The sequence below is a fragment of the Mercenaria mercenaria genome, chromosome 2 (genome assembly GCF_021730395.1).
Source record: "Mercenaria mercenaria strain notata chromosome 2, MADL_Memer_1, whole genome shotgun sequence".
Classification (NCBI taxonomy): Eukaryota; Metazoa; Mollusca; class Bivalvia; order Venerida; family Veneridae; genus Mercenaria; species Mercenaria mercenaria.
Window position 1 is genome coordinate 13,818,374 of NC_069362.1, and position 25,773 is coordinate 13,844,146.

At 35.2% G+C, this 25,773-nt stretch overlaps 1 protein-coding gene across 1 annotated transcript; it reads left to right on the forward strand.

Annotated features, from left to right (window-relative positions):
• Positions 1-2,083: 2,083 nt before the first annotated feature.
• Positions 2,084-9,060, forward strand: LOC123562572 (uncharacterized). Its single transcript, XM_045355201.2, has 3 exons — positions 2,084-2,243; positions 7,960-8,487; positions 8,866-9,060. Exons 1-3 carry the CDS (start codon positions 2,110-2,112, stop codon positions 9,014-9,016), a joined length of 813 nt encoding a protein of 270 aa, XP_045211136.1. The 5' UTR covers positions 2,084-2,109; the 3' UTR covers positions 9,017-9,060.
• The last annotated feature ends 16,713 nt before the right edge of the window (positions 9,061-25,773 follow it).

Genomic DNA, 25,773 nt, shown 5'->3' on the forward strand with positions numbered 1-25,773 from the left:
ATCGACCTGGCTTTTATTTGGTCTGTGGTTTTGAACTGAACTTTTCTGCTTTGTTAAGGTGTTAGCAAAGGTAAAGTGACGTTTATCACTAAACGAACTGCCTGTGATTTTTCCGTAGTCTTCAAATAACTGTCTTGTCCGTGGTTTGACATCTGTTGTTTCTAGAATACTCCTCTCACGTCAAAGATATTTCTGTCCGAAGCTTACTTAATTCGTTCTGCCTTTCTGTTTCCGTCAAACGTTCGTTCATGCTATCCAGCCTTTGAATGTGGGTTAGTGATATATTTCGATATATGTTTTATCTTGCACCGCTGTCACCAAACACTTTTGTCATGTGCACTGAGCGTTACTTATTATCAGAACTATCCTGTTTGCCAAACTAAGATATAGCGTCATTTCAACATAAGTATACATTTAAGATAAACATTTTGTTTTAGTAATAATATGAATATAAACACTATTGTGTTAAATTGTCAAAGATTTGTATTAATAAGTACATGTTTTGTCAAAATTTTTATGAAATTATTATTACCTTTCTTTGTCTTTCTCGGTTTTGCAACCAAAAGAGATTGAACATAGATGAATTCCTAAGTTACACGCTGTTTTAGAAATTGTCTTTAGTTTCATGTGATTGAAATATCTAAATACTTATTAAATGCAAATTCAAAACTAGAAATCATCTTGAAATTAAAAGAATTTCCACTTTTTAAAACATCTTTATAAAAGGGAGGTAATAACAGAATGCCTTAAAAGGTAATAAGATAAATATATCCAATAGGGATCTAACTATATGTTGTGGGTCTTTTTGTTCCTTAAACAAACCTCTAATAGAATACATGAAAAGCTAAAAAAATAACGTTGCTTAAATGTGACTGACCACATTTTAGATAAAGTCTTTGATATTTATTTCGGTGGGGTTGGACAAAGGGTGGTGCAATGACAAAACCAAACTTTATGATTAATTATGGTTGATATACTACACTGACTTTTGGTGCATACTAGTAACAACTAAAAAAGTCCTATAGATTCAAAAATATTATTTGCATCGATTTTGTATAGCGAATAATAAGCACATTTAGCAAGTAAAGAAGATTATAATACAGCAGATAGGAGATAAAATCTATAACAGTCTAAAAGTTTAAGATAACCCAGATTTTATGTAATTGTGCTGAATATCTCGCACCCTGTCTCCTCTGTCATAAGGAATGTACGAGTTTAAGAGAAATGTCTTTAACGACCAGACCAAATTTGTCTTGTGTTGATATAGTTAGGGCAAATATATTGCATACTATACTCTTACATGTCATATCGAACAATACAACCAAGTTATACACTTGTAAAATAATTTCACGAGGGCGTATTAAAACTATTCGTATTACTGGGATATGTCAAGACATGGTTCTGCTATGTACAGTTTATATTCTAATATATCTTTTATTTTCTATTTCCTGTCGGTTTGGCGCCAAATATAGTAAGTTAACGTGACGTCAACGCGGAAAAGTAACACCTCCTGTTGAATACCTCAGGAATGCGCAGACGCCTAATGGTTTGTTTTCCGTGTTTATGTTCTATACATTGTTATAAATGATTTAAGTGTGGCATCACGAATCATAAAGGATTTATGAAGATTCGATTCCTATAAAAATAGTTCAATCGAACATTATTCCCAATTGTTTGCCATTTGAGCAAATTTATTTATTCCCAGTATAAGTATAGACGGATAGCCCTTCATCTAACTCGGGTAGCTTTTGTCAGTCTGAAAAAACGCATAGGGTTGAAAGGATCATCAGTAACTAAATATGATTCGAAATGAATGAACAGAATATAGTGATTCTTGTATAATAATAATAATAATACAAACGTTGTGCCATCAGCTTGCGAATACTTCCACATTCAGAGTTAATACCTTCAAAACGCTGAGTAGTATAAATAAAAAAGTATACGTACCTATTTATGGGTTTATGCTATATAAAACTTAGTGTAGAGACGAATAAAGAATAAAAGGTGTATTTGTGCGTGTAAATTCTTGAAAGTTGTATTGACAGAGTAAACAGGGTGACATTTCAATGTAGTATATATAGACCTAACACGTCGAGCGTCCTCAGCAAAATGATTGTTTTGATCTTATTGAATGTTCTTTTGCTTGCAAACTCTGTTCATGGGTCTAGAAAGAAGGGCGTGGCTGCATATCCTGGCAATCTTTTGTGCGATGACTTCAAAGTTCTGAACAACATGTCATGGTGGTAAGAATTTGTTTTCACTTCCGCTTGTCGTCACGATGATATTTTTGCTTCACAGTAGGTAGCACTAACGTTTTAAGATTTCAACAAAATTCAACCTTACATCTTGATAGCAGACATTATTATGTTACTTATTCCTTCTCCTGACTGGATCCAGTCATCATTTACGTGTACAGAAGAAAATCAGTAATGGTGCGAAATCCATTAATTGTTTGACCGATAAATGCTATGAATAACGTATCAAGATGTGTGAAAAAGTAACATAATACCTCGTCAAGTTTCACTGTATGGTAACTACAACGATAGCCGTGTGTTTGGATTTGTCCAATATGGCTGCTCAAAACAAAAAAAAAGAACTTCATGTAATTACTATGCCATTCAATATTTCGTTACCAAACTTTGTCCAGTAGTCGTGGCAATGTCTAAAGAAGAAATTGCAGGACTGATATGGCGATTGGAATCATATTTAGCATGAATATATCTTATTAACTCACGGAAATTGTCCAGTCTTCGGTCAGAATTCCAAATTTTATCTTTATTATCTGTAAAATTGAAATATTTGGACTAAATGGGTGTAAATATACTTTATGATAATCTCTAGTATAAGTATGCATAAACTGTGATATTTACAAAGCACCTAAGATTCAAAAGGACACAAAACGTTCTGTATAGTAAAATCATGGATGTAACGGTTTGGATAACAATTATACAACGGTTTGGATGACTAAATCTCCTTGGGCTAACACTTTTAACTGCTAATTCTAAAATACTCTTTGTTTCTAAGTAAATGTTTTCCTATTTTACAATGTTACATTCCGACAAACCAAGCATGGTCTTCAAGCATCTAATTTAGATTATTTTAAATATATACAGTGCAACCTCTATATAGCAACACCCTTTGGGATATACAAATATTGACTGTTATGCAGAGGTTGTTGTTCTGCAGAGGTAAATTTGATAGTAAATTTCAGCTTAGGGAAATTTTGATGATGATGTTTTAGACAGGTTTTTGCTTAAGAGAGGGACACTCTTGAGATGTTGTACTGTATTCTTATAAAAAGGATGTATACTTTAAAGAAATACACTCTTATGTTGATCAATATGAAGTCTGTTACTGTTAACAATTTTGAAATAAATAATTTTTGAAATGAGTATACACATACCCTTGCAGCTGATCATGAAAAAAGTGTTAAAACTGGGTAAATGATCCCTGCATGCTGAAAATTGCTTCATTTCGCTACACATTGACGCTCCCCTCACAAGTGATATATGCGTTAGCACTTGCCCAAATGTACATTCTCGTGGACACCATGCTCCATGATCAGCCAGGTTTAATATATAGTGTTTAACACTTGACTCGTACAACTTAGTTTATACCCTAGTGGTGACTTTGTCAATGACAGTTCCAAGGCGACGCCTAGATGTTTGTTTGTTTCTTTCTTCTCCTTTACAAAACTAATACATTATTGTATGTCTTTAATTTTGAGACTAGTTTAAATAATGTACACATCCATACATACACTACTGTAGGGTTAAGTTTGAAGAAAGTTTGATTTTACATCGTGGTATTTCCTATTGGATATGTTTCCCATTTTATAATTTTTTTCTCTAGCGTAGCAGTAAAATTTTCCAGTCTAAAAACACCAGTGGGAGAGTGGAAGAGGAATAGTCCACGAAAAGTAGTGGCCAACACCAATCTTTGTTGGAAACTCAAACACACACGCCTAGTTCTACATAAGATAGGTGGGGCCTCCGTGGCCGGGTGGTTAAGGTCGTTGACTTCAAATCATTTGCCCCTCATCGATGTAGGTTCGAGCCTCACACCGGGCGCTGGCTTACAAGGTCGGTGGTTCTACCAAGGTGCCCGCTTGTGATGAAATAATGCACGGAGGGGCTCCTGGGGTCTTCCTCCACCATCAAAGCTGGAAAGTCGCCATATGACCTAAAATGTGTCGGTGCGAACATAAGATTGCTTGCAAGTGCAAGAATACATAATATTGTTGATTAAGCCAGAGTTAGGCCCCACTAAAAGCTTTGTTTCCTGTCTCCCGATCTTGCATTTAAAAACAGAGCTTTTTTATAGGAAACGATTCACTTGCTTGTTTACAAATAAAGAAAAAGAGCAAATATCAAGTTTGATAGGGGCACCAAAGATCAGATATTCAAATGCTATGTCACTAATGAAAGCTAACTGTATGGATAAATGACATAAACAAGAACAAAAGGGCCAACACTGTTACAGAAATTTCCCATCTTATGATACTAAATAAGATACCTGCGTTAACAATATAGCAGGAGATTCTTGCAGCCTGTGCACTGCATGTCGGATCATTGCAGTAAACACGTGTGTGAAGTTTCATTTCATTCCTAAATGTGATAATTAAACTTCTTGCTTACATACAAAAGAGTATTTGATTACCAAAGCGAAACCAATATTTCTTAGATAAAGCAAACGGCATAACTCTATAATGATTTTAAAGTCAGTCTTGCAGACCCTTACTTTGCATGTTAGATCACCATGGTGAACAAGTGTGTGAAGTTTTGTCATTCATTGTAACTATTGATTATTGTGATACCTGCATGCGTACAAAAAAGTTACAAAATTCAGTTTTGTAAATCGGGAAAAGGGCCATACCTTTGTAAAGAGCAAACTATAATTATTTTAATGGAACATGTCTATGCATGTCAAATCATCACATTGAAGAGCTTAGTTTCAATGATTTCCCAGTAGACATTACTGATATAACATCTTAGAAATAATTAACAAAGTGTGTGCGGAAGCTGCCGAACGGATGTAAGCAATAACTTTACGTATTCTCCAAGTAGCCGAAATAAATAATCTTCCTGAATGGTGAAACAAAATTAATGTCTACTGGGGTTGCATTTCAGTTGGTAGAGGAAAAGGCAAACAAATGCTTTTATAATTACTAATATTATTAATTTAGGCCTTTTTTTCTAATCATTTGCTTATTCCTCTTCTAAACAAGCAGTTGATAAATAGGAAAAAAACAAGGAATATTTATGTTAAAAGAAATTAAGTCAAATTACCCTCGAGACGGTAAATGGATTCAGGATTTCAAAAACGAACAAATTTGATATCTTACCAATCTGGCACTCAAACGTACTTACGCTGCTTTTTGTTAAAGTCGTTTTATCCTACCTATCAGGATCTATAGTGATTCATTTTGAAAATGTTCCCGGAAATAAATTCGTTATTAAACCTAACACATTTTATGCACCGGTAACAAAAATAATTACAGTAGGTACAGTGTTCGTTTATACACAGTTCTTCCCTGTACCTTAGATATTTAGTTTTATAAACTTCAGTTTATTCCTTTCTTTGGATTTCATGCAATCCATACAAAAGGTTACCTCTGATATACCAGAAATAATTGAAGGAGATAGATGTGGTTTTATCAACTTTGATACCGATCTATCGTGCAGGAATGTGAAATTAAGTTGCTGTCCAAACCGGTGCATATACTAATTCCAAACAGTTAACTGTTTTTCAACTACTTGTATCCCAACCGTTACACACTTGATACATAGGATTGACTTTGGATGGAACTTTTTTGCGAACATACTATGCTTTTAGTTTAGGGACCGATGACAAGATATGTGAAAATGTTTCTTCATTCTTCTAAACTGATACAATTGCAAGAGTTTTGATAAGATCATTTTAAAGTTTCGTTTTTGCTTTTTGATTACCATTATCTGCACGTGTTTATCTCTTACTAACTTGAGCCGGCATAATTTGATCTTTTCATATCGAGAATTTGCACCTTAGAATGAAAAGTGAAAACATAGTTATTTTGTATGTACACAGATGTGTTAAATCGTACAAAATATCAAAACTTACTTGATGTTTTTGACATTTTTTTGCTCGGGAGAGGTCATATTGGACAGATCCAAACACGGCTACCGGTGTAGTTACCATACAGTGAGTTTTATTCAATGAGTCGGGTTACGCTTGGGGACATTTGAATGCCTCTCTTCATATATTTTTCAATTATCTTATTCTTGCAACTTGTATATAGATATTTTAATATTCAATTATAATCCATTAAATATGATTCAGTATGGTTGTTTTGTGTGTCAAACTTGTAGCAAGGTCATGGTCAAATGTGTACGTGCTGTAATTCTCGCCATACAAATCTCAAGAACTATAAGTTTTTCAAACCTTCCGAATATTCGTTAAATCAAAGGTCTATTCATTAAAAATGAAATTGACGTTTATTCTTCTCAAAAGAAGCAATTTCTCAAAAAAGTAAAATAATAATGAATCGTTATACAGCGGCAATATCAAACACCATCCAATTACTTCGATAATGGGGAGTCTGCACAGGCCGCCTTGACGCTTTGAAATGTAAAAAAAAATCAGCATTAAAAAATTGGTCAAATTTATTTATCTTATCACAGTTTAACCACTTACACGGATGTTTGACATTATCCGACGACAGACAACTAACTCATACCCTTATTTATCACACGTATTTCATAAATATATACATAACGAAACTTGAGTGTATAATAATAATCTTAAGCATTTTTCAGTGCATGATTTCTTCACGGCGTTATATCGGATACTGCATGCCTGCAAGTTTAAGCTGACTGGGACCGAATGTCTTTATCCGCCCTCAAAACTTTCTTATTGATTTTAAGATCACTCTAATAAAGGTCAAGGTTACAGGGACCTGAACCCTGAACATGGGAAACCATTTCCAGTGAAGAAGTTGAAAACCCCTTGACCCATTATGTTAAAAATCATATGATGATTGGATATGCAGAGTAGATAACCCCTATTGAATTTGGGATCACTCTATTGATGGTCAAGGTTACATGGGCCTGAACATGGAAAACCACATCTAGTGAGTAATTTGAGAACCGCTTGACCCAGAATGTTGAAACTTCACAGGATGTTTGGATATGCAATGTAGATAAACTACTGATTCTGGGGTCACTCTATTCAAGATCAAGGCCGCAGCGAACAGAACATGGAAATCCATTTAAGATCAAAAATTAAAAACTATTTAACCTATAACCTTAAAACTTCAAACGGTGATAGGACGTACAAAGTATATGACTCCTATCGTTTTAGGGTCGCTCCATTAAAAGGTCAAGGTCACAGGGGCTGAACATAGAAAACTTTTGGGTCACTCTATCAGAGGCCAGGTCAACAGGGACCTGAAAACTGTTCCAATTTATAACTTGAAAATCACTAGACCAAGAATGTTGAAACTTAGTAGGATGATTGGGCTTGCCAAGTACATGATCCCTATTGCAGCCAACCACTAGTGTCTCTTTGACTTTCGCTCCTATCCCCTATTGACAGCTTGCCTTTATGACTATGCATTGGGGAAGACATGCGCTTTTCTACAAAAGCATCTTCTAGTTTATATTCAAGTTTTGATCTGTCTTTTTTTTCAAATTAATTTCTCCAAAGTTTTGATGGAATAGATGTCTGAAACGATACAATATCCAACTAACGGCGACTGTTGGAAAAGAAAATAGTCTTATTTGGGCTAGTTAATATCAATCAAGCGTTCTGACATCTGGTATGCTCCGCCTTTTGAGGTCGTCACATTCCTGGACATTGGTATGCATTATCTGCATATAGCATAATTTGACATTATTTTTACCTTTTTTTATTCCAAGATAAGTTTCTATTATAAATGCGATTCTATTATGATTGCAGTCACATACTATTGTTCATTTAAAGGTATGACTGGCACATGGACATGTCGTTCTTTAATACTAAAGTAGCAAGCGTGTGCCCGCCTTCCACAAACCAGACAATGCCGCCACATATTCCCATGGTAAAGAAATACAACAATCATACAGTTCTTAATATACCAGCAGACGCTCGCTATGTTCTGGGTTTCAACGAACCGAACCACGCAGCCCAAGCAGGTATGACTCCACAGCAAGCCGCGGATGCCTGGCCGGAAATAGAAAAGCACTCTCATGGCAAACCTCTCGTCAGTCCGGCAACAGCGGGTATGGCTTTCCATTGGTATGATGAATTCTTCAGGTTATGCCATAATTGCCGTATCGACTATATCGCCGCACATCTGTATAGTTGCAATGCCCACGATATAATGTCATATCTGCAGAAGCTACATCAAAAATATCACAAGAAAGTCTGGCTGACAGAGTTTGCGTGTCCCAATTCCAAAAGTGAACAAGAGCAGCTACATTTAATGCAGACGTTACTGCCGCAATTGGAAGCCGCAAAATACGTTTATAGGTAAGCTGACATAAAACTAATATATATGAAATATATATTGTTAACTATATAACCATTTCCTGTTAAAATTAAACGCTTTCAAAATATCCGTAAAAGAGATGTAAAAAAAAAAAATAAACATACATGTACATTAAATATTTCAGTTGATTTTTGCTTAAGAGAGGGTCACTCTTGAGAGGTTGTACTGTAAAACTTTTTTGTTCCCAAAATCTTTCTTCAAACTTAAACTATCCCCACAAAATCAAAGCATGTCCAAACTACACTCCCACCGCCAATGCAAATACAACAAAAAGAAATTTAAGAATGTTCCAATGCCGAGCTTTTCGGGTTACGGAAACTCTGTTTATGACATGTGTTCCATAATCGTCTTTTTTATAGGTATGCTTGGTTCTCGGCTAGAAGACTGAAAAATTCTCGTGTAAATTCGATGGCAAGTTTGTTACACGCGAATTCCTCAACTTTGACGACTATTGGTCACTTCTATAACAATTTTCAAGCAAATGGGCACAACGCGCATATTGTTGGCTGATATGTTCTTTGTATAAACAACAAAATAAAGAGAATGAAGTCGTGGATTAATTATTTTCTATATCTTTTTCATAAATAGCCTAAAAGTAAAGATGAAATTGGCACTTCTCTAAATATTTGTAAAATTCCAGTACTCTTTCTAAACGAAATGTTAGACTCATCATACCTTTCCCTGTTGATCAGTTGACTTATCATCAGCACTATCTGCAAATAGCGTACACGACACTGTGGTATGTTTGTTTGACTACGAAACCAAGGATCGCAAGTTCGAATCTCTGCTCCTCCAAATAAAAATATCATTAGAGTCAAGTTCATGAATTCTTTACACCAAGCATCCAAAGAACGAGGGACGTTTCATGCATTTGAGCGTGTTCTGCATCTTGTTCTATCTTCAGCTCATTTGAGCACAAAGTGCTCAGGGTGAGCTGTTGTGATCGCTCACCGTCGGGTGTCCGTCCGTCTGTCTGTCCAGCGTCTGTCCACACTTTCCTTTATACAACATCTCCTAAACCACTAGACCACTTTTGATGAAACCTCACAGGAATGTTCCTAAGATAGTCTTCTTTAAACAATTTTCAAATAATTCAATTCCATAAAGACCTCTTGTTGCCATAGCAACCGAAAAGAAACGCTTTAAAAATCTTCTTGTCCAAAACCACAGGTCATGGGGTTTTTATATTTGGAATGTAGCATCATGTAGTGGTTCTCTACAAGAATTGTTCAAATAATCCCCCTAGGATCAAACATGGCCCTGCCCAAAGGGTCACGTACTTTATATAGGGGCAAATAATGAAAATCTACTGGTCCAAAACCACATGGCCTAGGACTTTAATGTTTGGTACGTAGCATCATCCTTATGTACCCTACCAAGTTCGTTCAAAGTATCCCCAAGGGTCAAATATGGCCCTGCCTTTTGGGTTACATGGTTTCTATAGACTTATGTTGGGAAAAACTCTTCTTGTCCAAAAAAAAAAGACAAAAAACAGGATATAGGGCTTTGATATTTGGTATGTAGCATTATCTAGTAGTCCTCTACCAGGATTGTTCATATTATTGCCCTAGGGTCAAATATGGCTCCTCCCCGGGGGTCACATGACTTATACAGACTTATTAGGGGGAAAAAACTCTAAAAATCCTCTTGTCCAAATCCGCAGGGCCTAGGGCCTTGATATTCGATCCTCTACCAATATTTTTCATATTTCCACTGGGGTCAAATATGGCCTCGCCAGGGGAGAGCACATAGTTTTAATAGGCTTGTACAGGGAAAGAAATCTTGCCTTAAATCATAGCGCCCAGAGCTTAGATATTTAGTATATGTCATGCTATAGTGGTTTTCTACCAAGATTGTTCAAATCATGACCCTTGGATTGATATAGGCCAGGCTCGGGTGATCCCTTGTTTTACATAGACTTATTTGTTTTTGAAGCATGACAAAGCAATTCGGACCACAAATATAATTAAGTCTTAGATCTGCTGGTCTACATTCTTGTTTTTGAAGGTACAGCATAAAAATTTCAACCACGTTTACAACTTTTGATACTGGTTTTAATACTCATCTTTAACATTCAAGATTAACCATGAGCTACTGACCTACGTCCTTGTTTTTGAAGTTACAGTAATGAAATTTGGACCATCAGTTTAATTTTTAAACAGATTTCAGTAGTTATCTTGAATAATCTATACCATGACCAACTCACCTGTTTTTATTTAGTGAAGCTTAAGCAAAAAAATTTAAGAAATTAAGCAACTAAACTCAGATGAGCTATATGGGCCATCATGGCCCTCTTATTCTACTCACATAACTAACACTCATCTGGAGCCTATATGTCTCATAGGTATCGAATATAAATAGACTAAAGGTTACAAAAACACAGTCTGTATGCAAAGTGTGCCAATATACCACCAAAACAATATTAAATATTAATTGTGATAATGAAATGATAAGAGATTTATAGATGATAATTATTTGTTTCAGTGTTAGATCACAATATAGATGCAATTAACTGTAATATTTTTAAGAGCGGCACAACATTGCAGCATGTCCGGCCGTTCAAGGTATTGACTTCAAACCTAGCATTTAGATCTAGGTAGGTGATGAGAAGATGTGTAGAATGCAACAACCCACATTGCCTCCTTACCTCCATATCCCCACCAATCCTGTAATAAACACTCTCCATCCCATCTAAACATCTCTCATACTTGCCTCTTGTACCTAAGTATTTCATCGCCGCCACCGCACAAACTCCCTGCCCACTCCAACCCAGACAACTACCTCATTACCTCCAAACCCCACGACGACACACAAACATACCCAATAATAAAATCTATTGTTTTGTAGGTCTTGCTTTATCATTCTTCGATCTGAAACTTCGTACCTATACTGCCCAGCTTAGGCATTGTATTAAAATGCAAAGGCGTTTTGACAGTCTTTAAAAACACCCTTACATGTATTGACGAGAAACGTTATCATAATTCTAGCAGGACATACAACAATTCATTTTTCTGACTCACATTTATTACGTCATAGCGTCAAACGGCATAGCAGCGCACTGGAAAAATAACCAACAAAAACAGGGAAGTATATAATGGATGTCGTCAAGTATGTACTTTAAAGTCCTTGGTTACGTGTTAGAACCGAAATAACATATCTCGTTAAGTGATTTGCTCTTGAATAGAATTATTGTTTGTCGTTCAGGTGCGTATTAGCTTAGAACTATTATATCACTGGTGATATAGATCTAGGGTAGATCTAGATCTATTTCCTTCGCATCTGAACTCCAGCGACAAATCACTTAAGAAGATATATCATTGCTTAAACATCTCTATGAATTCCATTCCAAGTTTGAAAAACCAAACCACAACCAATCGAATTCCAGTGAAGGCCCACATTTCAACGCCGAAATATAACAACAATCCCAAAGACAATGGGTAAGGGTAGATTTCCCGGAAGCACAGAGCACCAGATATACAGCACTGTGATTCATAATTCGCTAGTAAAACTAACCTGAAAAGATCCAGCGAAGTTCAAGTCTCAAACTGCAGATCGGTTATTGGCAAGAAGCATTAATTTAATAGCCAGGGCGTTGTATCTGGACCCTTTCTTTGTAAGATTTTCGTGATGCCTTTCCTTTCATTCTGAGACAGTACTCCCCTCTACCTTTCTCTGTCTTTCCTCTTTCTAATTACTTTAGTCTTTAGTACTTAACGTTGTTCTATTTTCTATCTTTTAATTGTCATTATCATTTTACAATATACAGATACTTGTATCACGACCTATTCCCACTACGAGTATAATATGATATAATGCTCTTTTGTATTTACATACTAACTTTATTGTCCGCCTAAGGAGAAGAATTCTATAAGACATGTCTTTCATTCTTATCCTTTCCTTAGTATCATGTTAACTTGTTGTTGTAAATATACAAATATATGTTATGTACTCTTGGGAACAAATATGTTTAAACTATTTATATTTAAATATCTTTCAAGATAAAGTTTAAATCTACAATAAGAGAGTTATCGTTGCGAATTGTTAATATAAGCATACCAAGTTTGATAATAATTGTCAAATATTCTCTGTTTAATAGTAGAAAAAGAAATACTATTACTATCTTGACTTATCCGTATATCCGACAATCCCAGGTTTTCTAACATCAGTTTTATTTGAAACGCCCAGTTTGAATTATTACATATAATATTATTGTTCGCATCGTTACGCAGCATATGATTAATTTTTTTTTGTAATGAATTTTCATTCGAATTCAGTAAACGGAACCAGTAGCGTACAATATGTATCTTTCTACAGATTATCATGGGAACTCTTCCTAGTTCTCTATACAAACCAATCAGATTGATTGATTTGTTAATGCATAAAAGTTTACGACAAAACTTGGTGTGAATGACTTCAATATCTTTCCCATCATTTATACCCCAAATTTCAGAGCAGTAGTTAAGAACAGTAGCAACTAATGAATCAAACCATATACATAAATTCGTAACTATTAAAAATTGTAAACAATTTATGCAGAGCCTTAGACGCATGCACTGCTATGCATTTTTGTGTTCTACGCCTACTCCCATTTTTGAATAAGTATACCCCTAAATATTTAAATGACGTTACAATCTCTAATTGTGTATTATATAAAGAAAAGTCATATGAATTTCCATTGGTACGATGAATTCTTCAGATTATGCCACAATTGCCGTATCAACTATATCGCCGCATATCTGTACATTTGGAATACTCACGATGTAATGTCGTACCTGCAGAAGCTACATAATAAATATCGCAAGAAAATCTGGCTGATTGAGTTCGCATGTCCAAATTCAAAAAGTGACTAGAAGCCGCAAATTACGTTTATAGGTAAGCAAAGGTAAAAATATCGCACTGAAGATGAAAAAGATGTGCAACAATTATTGTTTTCATACAAAAGCAACCAGAACAGAAATATATGTGGTTAAATATACTACCAATTTTAATTATAAACAACCTTCCAAAATATACGTTAAAGAGATTGCAATAATTAAGCATACATTCAAATATCATCGTAGCTTTGATACTGTAGTTGGGTTCCTCCGTTGCCGGGTGGTTGATGTTCCTGAATCTAAGTCACTTGCCCACCGATGGCCTCATTCGGGGCATTGAATTCTTCATGTGAGGGAGCCATCCAGCTAGGTGGTTCTACCCAGGTACCCGCCCATGATGACATAATGTACGGAGGGGCACTTGGGATCTCCCTCCACCATCAAAGCTGGAATGTCACTATATGACCTATATTTGTGTTGGTGCGACGTTAAACCCAACAACAAATTCTGTTGATAACATAACGTTCATATACGATGTATTGTCGTCACTTGATCGTTGGCGTCGGTGGCTACGTTGTTTGGGTCCACCATTTCTCAAAAACTATAAGAGCTACAGCTTTAAAACTTTGCACACTGGATTATCATTATAAGGTGACTATGTAGATCAAGAACCATAACTATGATATGGACTTTGTCAGAATTATGGGCCTTTTTGTACTAAGAAAATCTGAATTAAAACTCTTTTCTTACATATTGTCCAGCACTTGCAGATGAGCGATGATAACCGCAGGCGATGCTCTTGTTATAAAAGTAACAATATATAAAACATCTTTTTCTCAAAACTTGTCACTTGAAACCCAAACTATCCCTCAAGATAAAAGCATGTCTCACACTGCTATCCCACCTCCAATGCTCACACAACAAAAAGAATTTAAAGAATGTTCCAATGCCGAGCTTTTCGGGTTACGGAAGCTGTATTTTATGGCATTTGTTCCCTATTCGTGTTTTATAGGTATGCTTGGTTCTCGGCTAGAAGATTGAAAAATTCTTACGTAAAGTATGGCAAGTTTGTTACACGCGAATTCTTCAATTTTGACGACCATTGGCCACTTCTATAACAATTTTAAAGGAAACGCGCATATTGTAGGGTGATTTTTATATTGTATAAACAGCAAAATAATGAAAGTGTACTTTGTGCATGTCTTGTCTTTGTAAAGACAAAATTGACACTTCTCTCAATAGCAGTAAAATTCCATCACTCTGTCTGGACGAAATGTCAGACTCGTCTTAATTCAAAAGCAGATCAGTTGACTGGTCATCAACACTACTTGCATAGAGCGGACGCAGTGGTTCGATGGTAAGTGTGTATGACTGCGAAACCAGGGGTCGCGAGATCGAGCTCCTGCTCATCCGACTAAAAATTATAATATTCGGATAAGAGTCCAGTGTATGGGTTTTTTACACCAGGCACAACAAAGAACCAGAGAACCTTCTGGAATTAGAGAATCATCTCTATATTACACTATATATCACCTGATATTGCTAACAGTCTCCTGGCAGAGCCGCCCATATGGGTTACCTGTGGCGACTATAAATAAAGCTTACAAACAAACTCAAACTGTCTTAATATAGTGCCAAGATAACATACAGACATTATTAAATAGTGGGTAAAGAAATAATGAAATAATAAGGGCTTTACAGGGTATATTTGTTTAATTCAGTGTAAGATCGAAACCTATTTCACAAAGTGAACACCAGATGCAATATTTTCATGAGCGGCACAGTAAATTTTTCGTACTATTCCAAATTTTATTTTCACTGATTTTCTAATACCAGTAACATTTTTGTTATGTTGTAAACAATAATTATAATAATAATAAAATTGATTAAGAAATTTCCAATTTGGATAGCCTCTGATCTTATAGAACACCATAAAAGATCATAAGTCTTCGTACAGATGAAAATCATTGAAATACAAAGGCAACATTAAAAATGAATATACATAATGTATAAACGATATAATACCATCATGTATACGCAACAACATTTAGGTGGATTCAGCATAATAACTCTAAAAACTACTAAAAAGATTAATCAAAGTGGCATAAGAGAACAGAAATACTTGAAAAGAAAGGCTATCATGAAGCCAACTGAAGAACAATTATGACGTAGGATTCTGACAGTTCCTGTTGAAAGTGAGAATATTAGGAAATTATAGCCTTTTCCATTTTTACAATAATTGCATCATTATTTACCAAAACAGTTGATTCACATGTTTTATTAAACATGTACAAAGGTAAAAATTCCCACAACGGCAAATTTTATTTGCTGACATGAAAGATTCCTTTGTTTGTAAAAAAATGAAAAAGAATCTTTATTCCCCAGAAAGTAAAGAATTAGATGAAGTTTTAGCCGGGTATATAAACGATGCGTCTCATGTTTTCAAGGTACATGCTTCTTAAATTTCCAAAACATCAGTTTCAGAGAATATTGAAACAGATGATCTGAACGTTCCCAGAGTAAAGCCATTATATTAGAAAAGAGGTAAACTTGATGTAAGCCAGTACTGAGCACACACCAGAATTTTATGCTATGTCCAAAATATTAGAAAAACCTATAAAAATAAAATTTTCACCAGAAATTTAGATGTTCTTACTCTACTCATACTTGTCATGTTAGATCTAATCAGAAGCAATAATGCAGAAGGTCTGTACATTGCGATGGTTATGCTAAAACTACAAGTCATCTGATAGAGTGCTTAGAGCTCAAAATTGGCCGAATCGTTCAGATAATTCTAGTTTGACACATAACCTTTAATATTTGATCGAGACCCCAACCTCAAAATCAATATGGCGGCCAAAATTCAAGATGGCCGCCGCGTGGCTACCAAGCTTTATGGCAATTGCATAAATTTTGTATAAAGTGTGTTAGAATATGGAAAGTAAGGTTATTTCTTGTTTTTGTATTGATTAATATTGCAAACGTGTTGGACTACATACCCAAATAAAGTTTTTGATAAAGTAGACTTATCTGTGTTAAGAATACAGATCGGTTTATTTAATATATGAATGATAGAAAACAAACAGTTAGTGGCAACAATGGGTTTCGGATATTAAACCTGTAACTTGTGGAGCCCCTTAAGGTGATATTCTTGGACCTATATTGTATTTATGGTATGTAAATGACATGATCATGATCATGATTATTGATACTAATTGTAAATTAAGCTTGTTTCCTGAGGATAGTTTAATTTTATCTGTACATAGAGATCCAGGTGTCATATTTACAAAATTTAGTGTTGTTTTGGAAAAAAGGATTCATTTTAACTTGTTGAAAATAAACTTTTCATTCAGGGATAACTGAATGTTTAAATCTTGGTATTAAATGCAAATTAAGGCAGTTGCAATTGACATAACATTTTATCTTCAAGTGCATCAAATACCTTGGTCTCAAGACAAATAGTTCATTTCTGGTGAAATAATGGTGAATGGTATTGTAAATATGGACAGCTAAATAAACAGAAGGTAAGATTTTAGATGTTAAAACTAGGAAATATCTGTGTCCAGTACTGTTACAGTGTCACACTACATATAAGGTTAAAATCAAAAATGCATAGTCATCAGAACGCCCGCTTTAATGCAGTGTGCCCTAAGGCAGTTGTCTTGGCCCGTGGCTGTACCTCATCTATCCTACCCAGAACTCGTTTTCATGTCATTCCCTCATCAATTTACGGTTTTGCTGATGCTCATATAGCAAATAAAGGCATTCGTCTCACATCTGCTTCCGTAGAATCACAAGAGGTCGGAGACCTAAAACCGTGCGCAGTTACGATCAGTGACTAGATGAAATAAACTGCAAACGAACACTTCAAAATCTGAACCTATTATGTTTGGTAGCAGGTGGTTTGGTTCTGGTCATCCGTCCGTCTGTCGGCAATTATGTTCCCGCTACCTATGATAATGAAACTTTATAGGCACAATATGCTTTTCTAAAACTAGATATTTGGGTTGTTTGAACGTTTGTGCCAGTTTTTTTATTCAGTATTCTAACACGATCCGCAGCAATTGCTATATAAACATATAGCGAAATCGCCTATACATGATTCTACGATAAAATATGGTTGGCTGTTACATTTCACCCCCTATGATTGTAACTTAAGAGATTCTACTTCAGTTCCATTACATACGAATTATTTCTGGGCCAAACGGTTGAAAACAGCATTTCAAAAACATAAATATAATAAAAAGTGATACTGACTTATGTGTAGGTCCGTAAAACAGAATCTGATCTCTACGAGCGAATTCAATTAGGCTAAGCTTAATTATGATGACGGTGACGTCATAAATGTATGACATAAAGTATGATGTCATAATGATGTGACGTCATATAAAAGTTAAGCTCGTCACTCGTAGCATTCTATACATAGAGCGTGACGTCACACATTCCGTCTAACCTCTATACTAGGAACTGATAACTAGCCGATTTTGGATAATTGTACATACACTAAAACATAGTCCCGCGGAGGACGGTAAATTTTCAGAATCTACTTATTTTTTGCATGTTATTACAAGAAATGTGCGTAATTGTGATTACTTAAACTTTTTGAACCGTTATCGTTCTCTGATTCGTGTCATAGAATTATTTTTTTGACAAAAAGGAAAATCTACTTTCGCTTTCCTATACTGAAGTGTTGCAGCGCAATTATGGTATATTAAATATCGGATCGGGAGACTTAGATATCATAAGATCAATGTCCTAAACGTTTAAATGATGCACAAATAGAATGCTTAAGTCATGTCATCAAGAAGGAATACTGTGTGGCCTGATATACCAGCTGGCACCCCATGTCAATGTACATGTACATGTATATCTGTTCAAAGTGGTAATAACCAAACACTTACTCTAAGTTTACATATTGCAGTTCTGGTAGTCTAGTCCTTCCCTTGGTGCACCACTGACAGTTAGACCAAAGAGAGAATAATTTCTCCGCTATTGCTAACTGGAAATGCTAAAAAGTACTTGTTGTTTACAACTATGAATCATGGACAATGTAATACTGACAGGATTTCAGTTTTCAACACCACTATCATGGAGTGAAAAACAACCAACTTTGTAAATTCTAGTTTTATTTTTACATATATTAAAGTTCATACACACTATTTTGCAGTCTATTTTTTATTAATTAATAGGCCTACTAAACATGGGGAACATATCAAACAAATACACTTTAGGAAACATATAAAATCCTAAGCACAGACAACTTCAATACAATATAATTATTAATGGAAGTATTTGCTTGTCAATAGTAAAAAAAAAAGGCTAAGTCATGAATACTGACTGGCAAGCCATTCAATAAGTGGTATATAACATGACTTCAGACATTAATATTAACTATAATTCTCAAATATTAGACATGTCATAAAACACAAACTATGGACCAGATATTTATGTAAGAAGTGATGCAATATTACTAATGATTATTAATATTATTTCTGGTACACACATTAAAACATTTTATCAGATCAGTAAAAGGGTAATACACTCGTAACTTAAATGAAAATAATAACTAGAATGTTAACAATGTGTATATATATACAGTCAATAAAAGATGTTTAAAATGTTTCTAGATTCTGTCCAATGTTTTAAATTGATAGTATTTCACACAAAAATTCTATTTCCCAGGCTAGTCGTAAAATATTTAGTTCATTCTTCTCTCAGAAAGTAGGTTTAATTTCCAATATTTGACCAAAAATTCTCTCCATCTTTTTTACATCTTCCAACCTAATTTTTTAGTAAATATTATGTCAACCATACCATTTAAAACACAAAGCAATATGTTAAATCAAGTCCCTTTCTTCTGAAATGGATTTTATTCATAATTCATTCTGATACAAAAATAACAATGTGACTTAGTTTAAGAAGAGTCCATTATTTCTATCACTACAACTTCCTGACAGCTCATGCAGCAGATTGAGAAATATACAAGGATTATGTATAGTGACCTCTACAAATATGTTATGTAATATACTGTTACTAGTATCTTGGTCTGCAGTATTCATCTAAAATCAACTTTTACTAAATTAAAATAAAACAAAACTGTCTTAGTTTGTATTACCTATTGACCTGCAGTTATAAAACATGGGACATGCCTGTTTCTCAGTTGAAAAAATCTAAATGTTACATTAGTATATACCTACCATTTCATGTATCTAAACTGTAACATTATATCAAAGTTAATAGGATATTGTGCTCAACAACAAAATTTATAACAATAAATTAAAGCATCAATCTCTTAAAGTTTTCCATGGCAAAATGCTTGAAACACTTTCTAAATGTGCTGTGTTATGAAAAATATTATACGATCAAATGTACATACATGAAGAATTGAAGATTTATGTGTTAAAACTTGGAAGTGTTAATTGACATAATTGGAGGTAATAAGGTGGACAAGTGCCAGGTGAGGATTCGAACCTGAGACCTCCCCATAACATATAAACTTATATGTCTTGGGTGCTCTAACCAACTGAGCTACCTGTCACCGACTGTCGTCACCGAGAAATAAATTCTGAGATTTTTTTTACAATTTTGAAACAAGCCGTGAGAAATCTTTATTGAATACGATTTTTACTATTCCGATATCATATTAACTCGTACTAATTATCAACTGTTTATTAATATATCAATATATCAATTAACAAAACAAGAATACAATACAAGAAAACAAAGTGTGCATCTGGTATTAGCCTTTTAGGTCTGGTATTTAGCCTTTTAGGTCTGGACCATTTCTGACTAGACTGTACATTTAGCCTTACTGGACTACATCAAACTGATACTTTAGAAATTAGTCCTGCCAAAAATAAAAAAAAAATGTATGACTGACATTATTTCAATTTATAGTTATGCTGAATTTGAAAATGGTGCGTTCAATATTTTGTACATTTGTTTAATGAAATGATGTACATTTACAGCTCAGTAGGTAGCGCGTAGATCTACGGATCGAGAGTTCAATCCTCGGGCGGGGCTAATGTTCTCTGCGACTATTTGATAAACAATATTTGTGTCTGAAATAATCAGTCCTCCACCTCTGATTCATGTGGGGAATTTTGCAGTTACTTGTGGAGAACAGGTTTGTACTGGTACAGAAATCAGAAACACTGGTTAGGTTAACTGCCCGCCGTAACATGACTGAAATACTGTTGAAAAACGGCGTTTAACCCAAAACAAACAAACAAAAAACTGTACAGAAATAATACATGTATAATTTTGCAGGTAAACAAGCTAAACAATGCCGTTTTTCATGTATGAATCGATTTGAACAACTGCAGATAACTTAAATTCATCATTTCAAATGATACTAGAATGAAAACACTAGAATTAATCATACTCTGGAAACAACAATCGTGAATATTCAACTAAAAATACTTTCACTTCCTTGTTTACGACTCCATGTTGAAAATAGTTCTTACCCATAATGCCCCGAGCGAAAGTACACAGGTCAGTGCGACAGTATGAAAGCGCTACCGTGGTGTACACAATGCACTCGTAGCACAGGGTCAACTCGCTTAATTTGATGATTCTGTTCATAATTAGTTTGCGAGCTGTTAGATTACTAATTTATGAATACTTCTCAAAATTCTGATAAAAAAAACAAATATCTATACGTTCCATTGGCTATGCAACACTTTCTAACCATAGGGGGTAAATTGTAACAGCATATGACCCGAATGACGTATTACGCTGAAAATGTAGTACTGTAAAATGCGAATTATTTGCGTTGTTAGAATCGAAATAATAAATCTGTTCCAATAATTTTATCAATTAATAAAACATGGGCAGTCGTTTGGATGCGAATAATTAAATCACTCGTGCTACGCACTCGTGATTTAATTATTACGCATCCAAACTCCTGCCCATATTTTATTAACTGATAAAATATAGGAACAGATTTATTATTTCTTAATTATTGCTTTTGTTTTCAAAAGAGAAAATGTTAATTTCGTTTAATAGTGCGGGGTGCGTGGGGGGATACTTGACTCGCGAACTTGAATAATTTTAAGGAAATGTGCCTGTCATAAAATCCTCTTTAATAGCAATATCTAAAAACATTGAATATTGACAATAATGGTGATTCTTTTTCAGGTATCACAAGGCTGATTGTTTTAAAAAGTAAAGGGTAGTGTATATTTAAGATGTAAAGTGATCTACCATTGGTGTAAAATATGTTGGATGCGTTTAAAACAATTTTATTTCATAAATTAAAACTATATTCGATGATCACTGGCTAAGATTATATGGAATGATGCATTATTTGTGACAAATATGCAAGTTTATATAAATAGAGTATTTTCATGAAAAAAAAATTACTGCCGGTCTATGGGTAACCGACTTCAAAGAAAAGAAAGTGCCCAAAAGTGACGATCAACAGATATATTTGCTGCAGTTTTTTGTTGTTTTTTTTGGGTTTTTTTGTTTGTTTGTTTGTTGTTTTTGTTTTGATTTGTTTGTTTGTTGTTTTTTTTATAGTTCTAGCATAGTTCTTTCTTCCTGAGTAGGTAGCATCAAAAGCTTAAATGTTAGGATAGACAATACAGTGTTGGCCTATGGAAATATTCCCTCTGACCTTAAGCAGAAATGAAATCACGGATGATTTGAATGGGTCGACGTAACTTTGTAGAGTAAGTACAACAAAAAGTGTGTTAGTAATATAACCGAGATAATTAAAGGTCATTTCTATATCAGGAATATTTTGACCATAGGAACTCTAGTTCAGTAAGTACAAACGTATGCCAGTAAAACAACAGGGTTAATCAAAGGTCCTTTCTATATCAGGAATTTTCATATAAAGTTTTGGTAAGACACTTTATATTGAAAACCGCTGTTTCTTTCATATACAATCTACTTAAGTAAAAAGTGATAAGAAGATGTTATGCATTCCCTTTCATGGCTTTTGGTATCTCTCGGTTTAACAAATTTTATCTTAAATACGATCAGAGCATGCAGGACTCTATATTTACACCACCACTTTGATTTGGATATAGTCCAAATAGTAGAACGTTTTTGGACAGCGTGATAACTTTTGACTGTCGCTGTCCCGTCAGAAGACATGACGGATGACAACTATAAAATATCAGATCATAAAATAAATCATCCTGATAAATCAAATGAGTAAGGCTAGTTTAGATAGGTGATCAGTTTATAACCAATGCAACATCATTCCTGCTCTGACTTGTACTTTTGCTTTGACATTATTTTTCACCAAGCTATGGTATTGAATAGGATGAAACGTGCAGGTTTTGTTAGAATAAAAATGATGAAGTCATGTCGTCCAATGGGCACATAGAGTTTTTTCTGGGGCATATCCATTAGTAAGGGAGTGATAATACTCCAAATGCTTGAATTCTTACTATAAGTGGTAGCATAATGAGCATAAAATAATTTTCGGAGTTGTTGTAGCTCATGCAGTTTTATATAAACGGTGGCACTTTATTGGTTTAAGGTGATTGGTCATTTATTACCCAACTATGTTTTATTTCGACAGGCGCCCAAAGTCGTTTAGTTTTCATATAGAATTTAAAACGCCTTTAGTGAATTGTGAAGGTAGGAAGATTGGCAACTTGGTAACTGTCCGTGCTGCATTCCACTCATGTTTTCTTTAAGTGCAGTACTTGGATTCAGTGTTGTTATATTTTCTGGTCCTTTGGGATCATAGAGTCCATTCAACTTATGTGTAATTAAGCCAGTGCTAGGGCGCGTGAGAGGTGTTGACATTTCATAACCTCTCATGAACAGACACAATCAAACCGAGTCTGCTATTATTCTTCTTGGTTGCAGTCTTTGCTTACAAAGGATCTTTTTACAGCTTTCATTAACTATTACAACAGCAATCTTTAAGTGCCGTGTGGCGGCTGTTAAAAGTCTCCCCGTACTTGGATTCAGTGTTGTTATATTTTCCGGTCCTTTGGGATCATGGAGTCCATTCAACATATGTGTAATAGAGTTCCGCTTAAGCCGGTGCTAGGGGCAAAGTCTGCTATCATTCTTTTTGGTTGCATTCTTTGCTTCCAAAGGTTTATTATTAGAGCATAGCAAATAACCAAGGTATATGATGTGTAATAAATATACAAAAGATAAAAGGTAAGGGTAGATTTCCCGGAGGCACAGAGCACCCAAAACACAGGCATAGAGCCATGCATCGCAAAACAGGCCTACAACAAAAGAAACTGAAACGGGAAAATATTGTAGACGGGTTACTTCAAAAATCCAACAACAAGTACATTATAAATATATGCAAAATACAGAAAATGGGGATTGAGTGGTAAAGAGTAGATAAAAGGATCGGGTGTTGGGTGAAGGTGGAGCAAGGATGAATATAAAACAGGGAAAGCCATGTTCCTTAAACGTAGTATTCCTACAACGTCACAGACACGCACGTACAAAAGACACACACGCACACGCACACGCACACACACACACACACACACACACACACGCAGACACACACACACACGCACACACACACAAATAACATACACATATAAACAAAAAGACAAGCAAGAACAAACATTACTGTTGGGCACCGCCCATGACAAACACGCACTCACTTGTACATATACACACACATAAGCTGGTGGAAAAAACGACAGTCGGGTACCGCCTAAGGACGGCCGGGGACAAAATTATGGTAGGCACGGTAACTTACTTATGGTAAATAGTTTCCATGCCACGAAAGCTGTGTACATCTAAACATATGTAACTCTACTAATAATATTGTAGAAACAAAACTGACTACACGTACGCTTTTGTGCTGAACCGAAGCATATTCAAAACATAAAAAATAGTCCAAAATTTTGTATATATTATAAGTGGTCCTTTGTTTTACAAGAGATTGATCCTCTACCATTTTTTATTCGTAACAAATCTAGCATTTGTATGACAAGTCCGATAAATATCAAAATCTTGAGAACGATGGTAGTAGTTCGCCGGATGTGCTTCAGTATTCCCCCTGAATGCAGTCCATATCAGTTTGTTTGTTTTGGGTTTAACGCCGTTTTTCAACAGTATTTCAGTCATGTAACGGCGGGCAGTTAACCTAACCAGTTGTTCCTGGATTCTGTACCAGTACAAACCTGTTCTCCGCAGGTAACTGCCAACTTCCCCACATGAATCTGAGGTGGAGGACTAATGATTTCAGACACAATGTCGTTTATCAAAATAGTCACGGAAAACAGACGCCCCGCCCTAGGATCGAACTCACGACCCCGCGATCCGTAGACCAACGCTCTTACCTACTGAGCTAAGCATATCAGTTTAAAGTGTCATTTTCCCATCTAGTAAACCAGAGATGCTTAATTGTAAAGAGTAATGCCTGCGGGTAATTTAAAGCGATCTTACATGATTCTACGTTTGAGCTGAAACTGCTGGTAAGTATGAAAGTGAAAGTAGGTATTTCTTGATGTCTACGTACGCAATACACATGTCTTGAGCAATGACGTGACCATGGGTTCCTTGCATTATGATCAACTCCATATTTTTCACTCCAACAGAAAGGACTTCAAGACAAAGATAGCCTTACAAAAGTAAAAAGCTGGAAATGCTGATATGCGTTATCTTTACATAAAAAGCAGGGGGCATTTAGTACTGCCTAACCTAAACAAGGATATGCTGACTGGACTACATTGTGTAGTATGATATACGGGATCATCTCTCCTAGTAATCATCTCCCTTTATTGTCTTTTATCAATGCCATCCCTAAAGCACTGACTAAGTGAGCTTGTATAATAGATAATGTCTGAAGTGTTGAATATTATTGACAATTAATTTTGCCTACCGCATTCTACTTCATTAAGTGCAATGATTACTCCTGTCTACTTGCGGTATGGTCTCAATACGTCGGTCATTTATTTCAATAAACTGACGATATGACAGTAACGTCCTTATAGGGCCGACGAGGGCAACCGTTTACCTATATATATATAAAGATAAAAGTGTCAAAATGTTGTGATATGAAGTTCACAAAAACGATCAAGTTCTGTCTGGAGATGTGCACAAATTCAAATTTGATATTTTTAGAAAAATGTGACAATCACTTATGTAAAAGTTTCGTTTTAATGCTTGCAGAATATTGTAAATAACATTTGCCTAAGGTTGAAATCTGAATGTTTATTTCAGTGATATAAAGTAAAGCATGGAAAACAAGAGCTGTCTCCATAGGATGACATATGCCCCCGATGGCACTTTGAATGAGTATTTATGGCCGATGTTAGAGTTTAGGACCTTTGAGCTACGGACCTGGGTCTTGCGCATGACACGCCGTCTTACTGTGGTACACATTCATGCCAAGTTATTTGAAAATCCATCCATGGATGACAAAGATATGGACCGGACACGCCCATCAATGCACTATCCTTTAACGTCTAAGTGTGACCTTGAACTTTGAGCTACGGACCTGAGTCT

Excerpts from the sequence above, each read along its gene's own strand:
- LOC123562572 (XM_045355201.2), top strand. The coding sequence starts at position 2,110 with ATGATTGTTTTGATCTTATTGAATGTTCTTTTGCTTGCAAACTCTGTT. Across the intron at positions 2,244-7,959 it reads CTGAACAACATGTCATGGTG|GTATGACTGGCACATGGACA; the intron begins GTAAGAATTTGT and ends GTTCATTTAAAG. Across the intron at positions 8,488-8,865 it reads GCCGCAAAATACGTTTATAG|GTATGCTTGGTTCTCGGCTA; the intron begins GTAAGCTGACAT and ends TCTTTTTTATAG.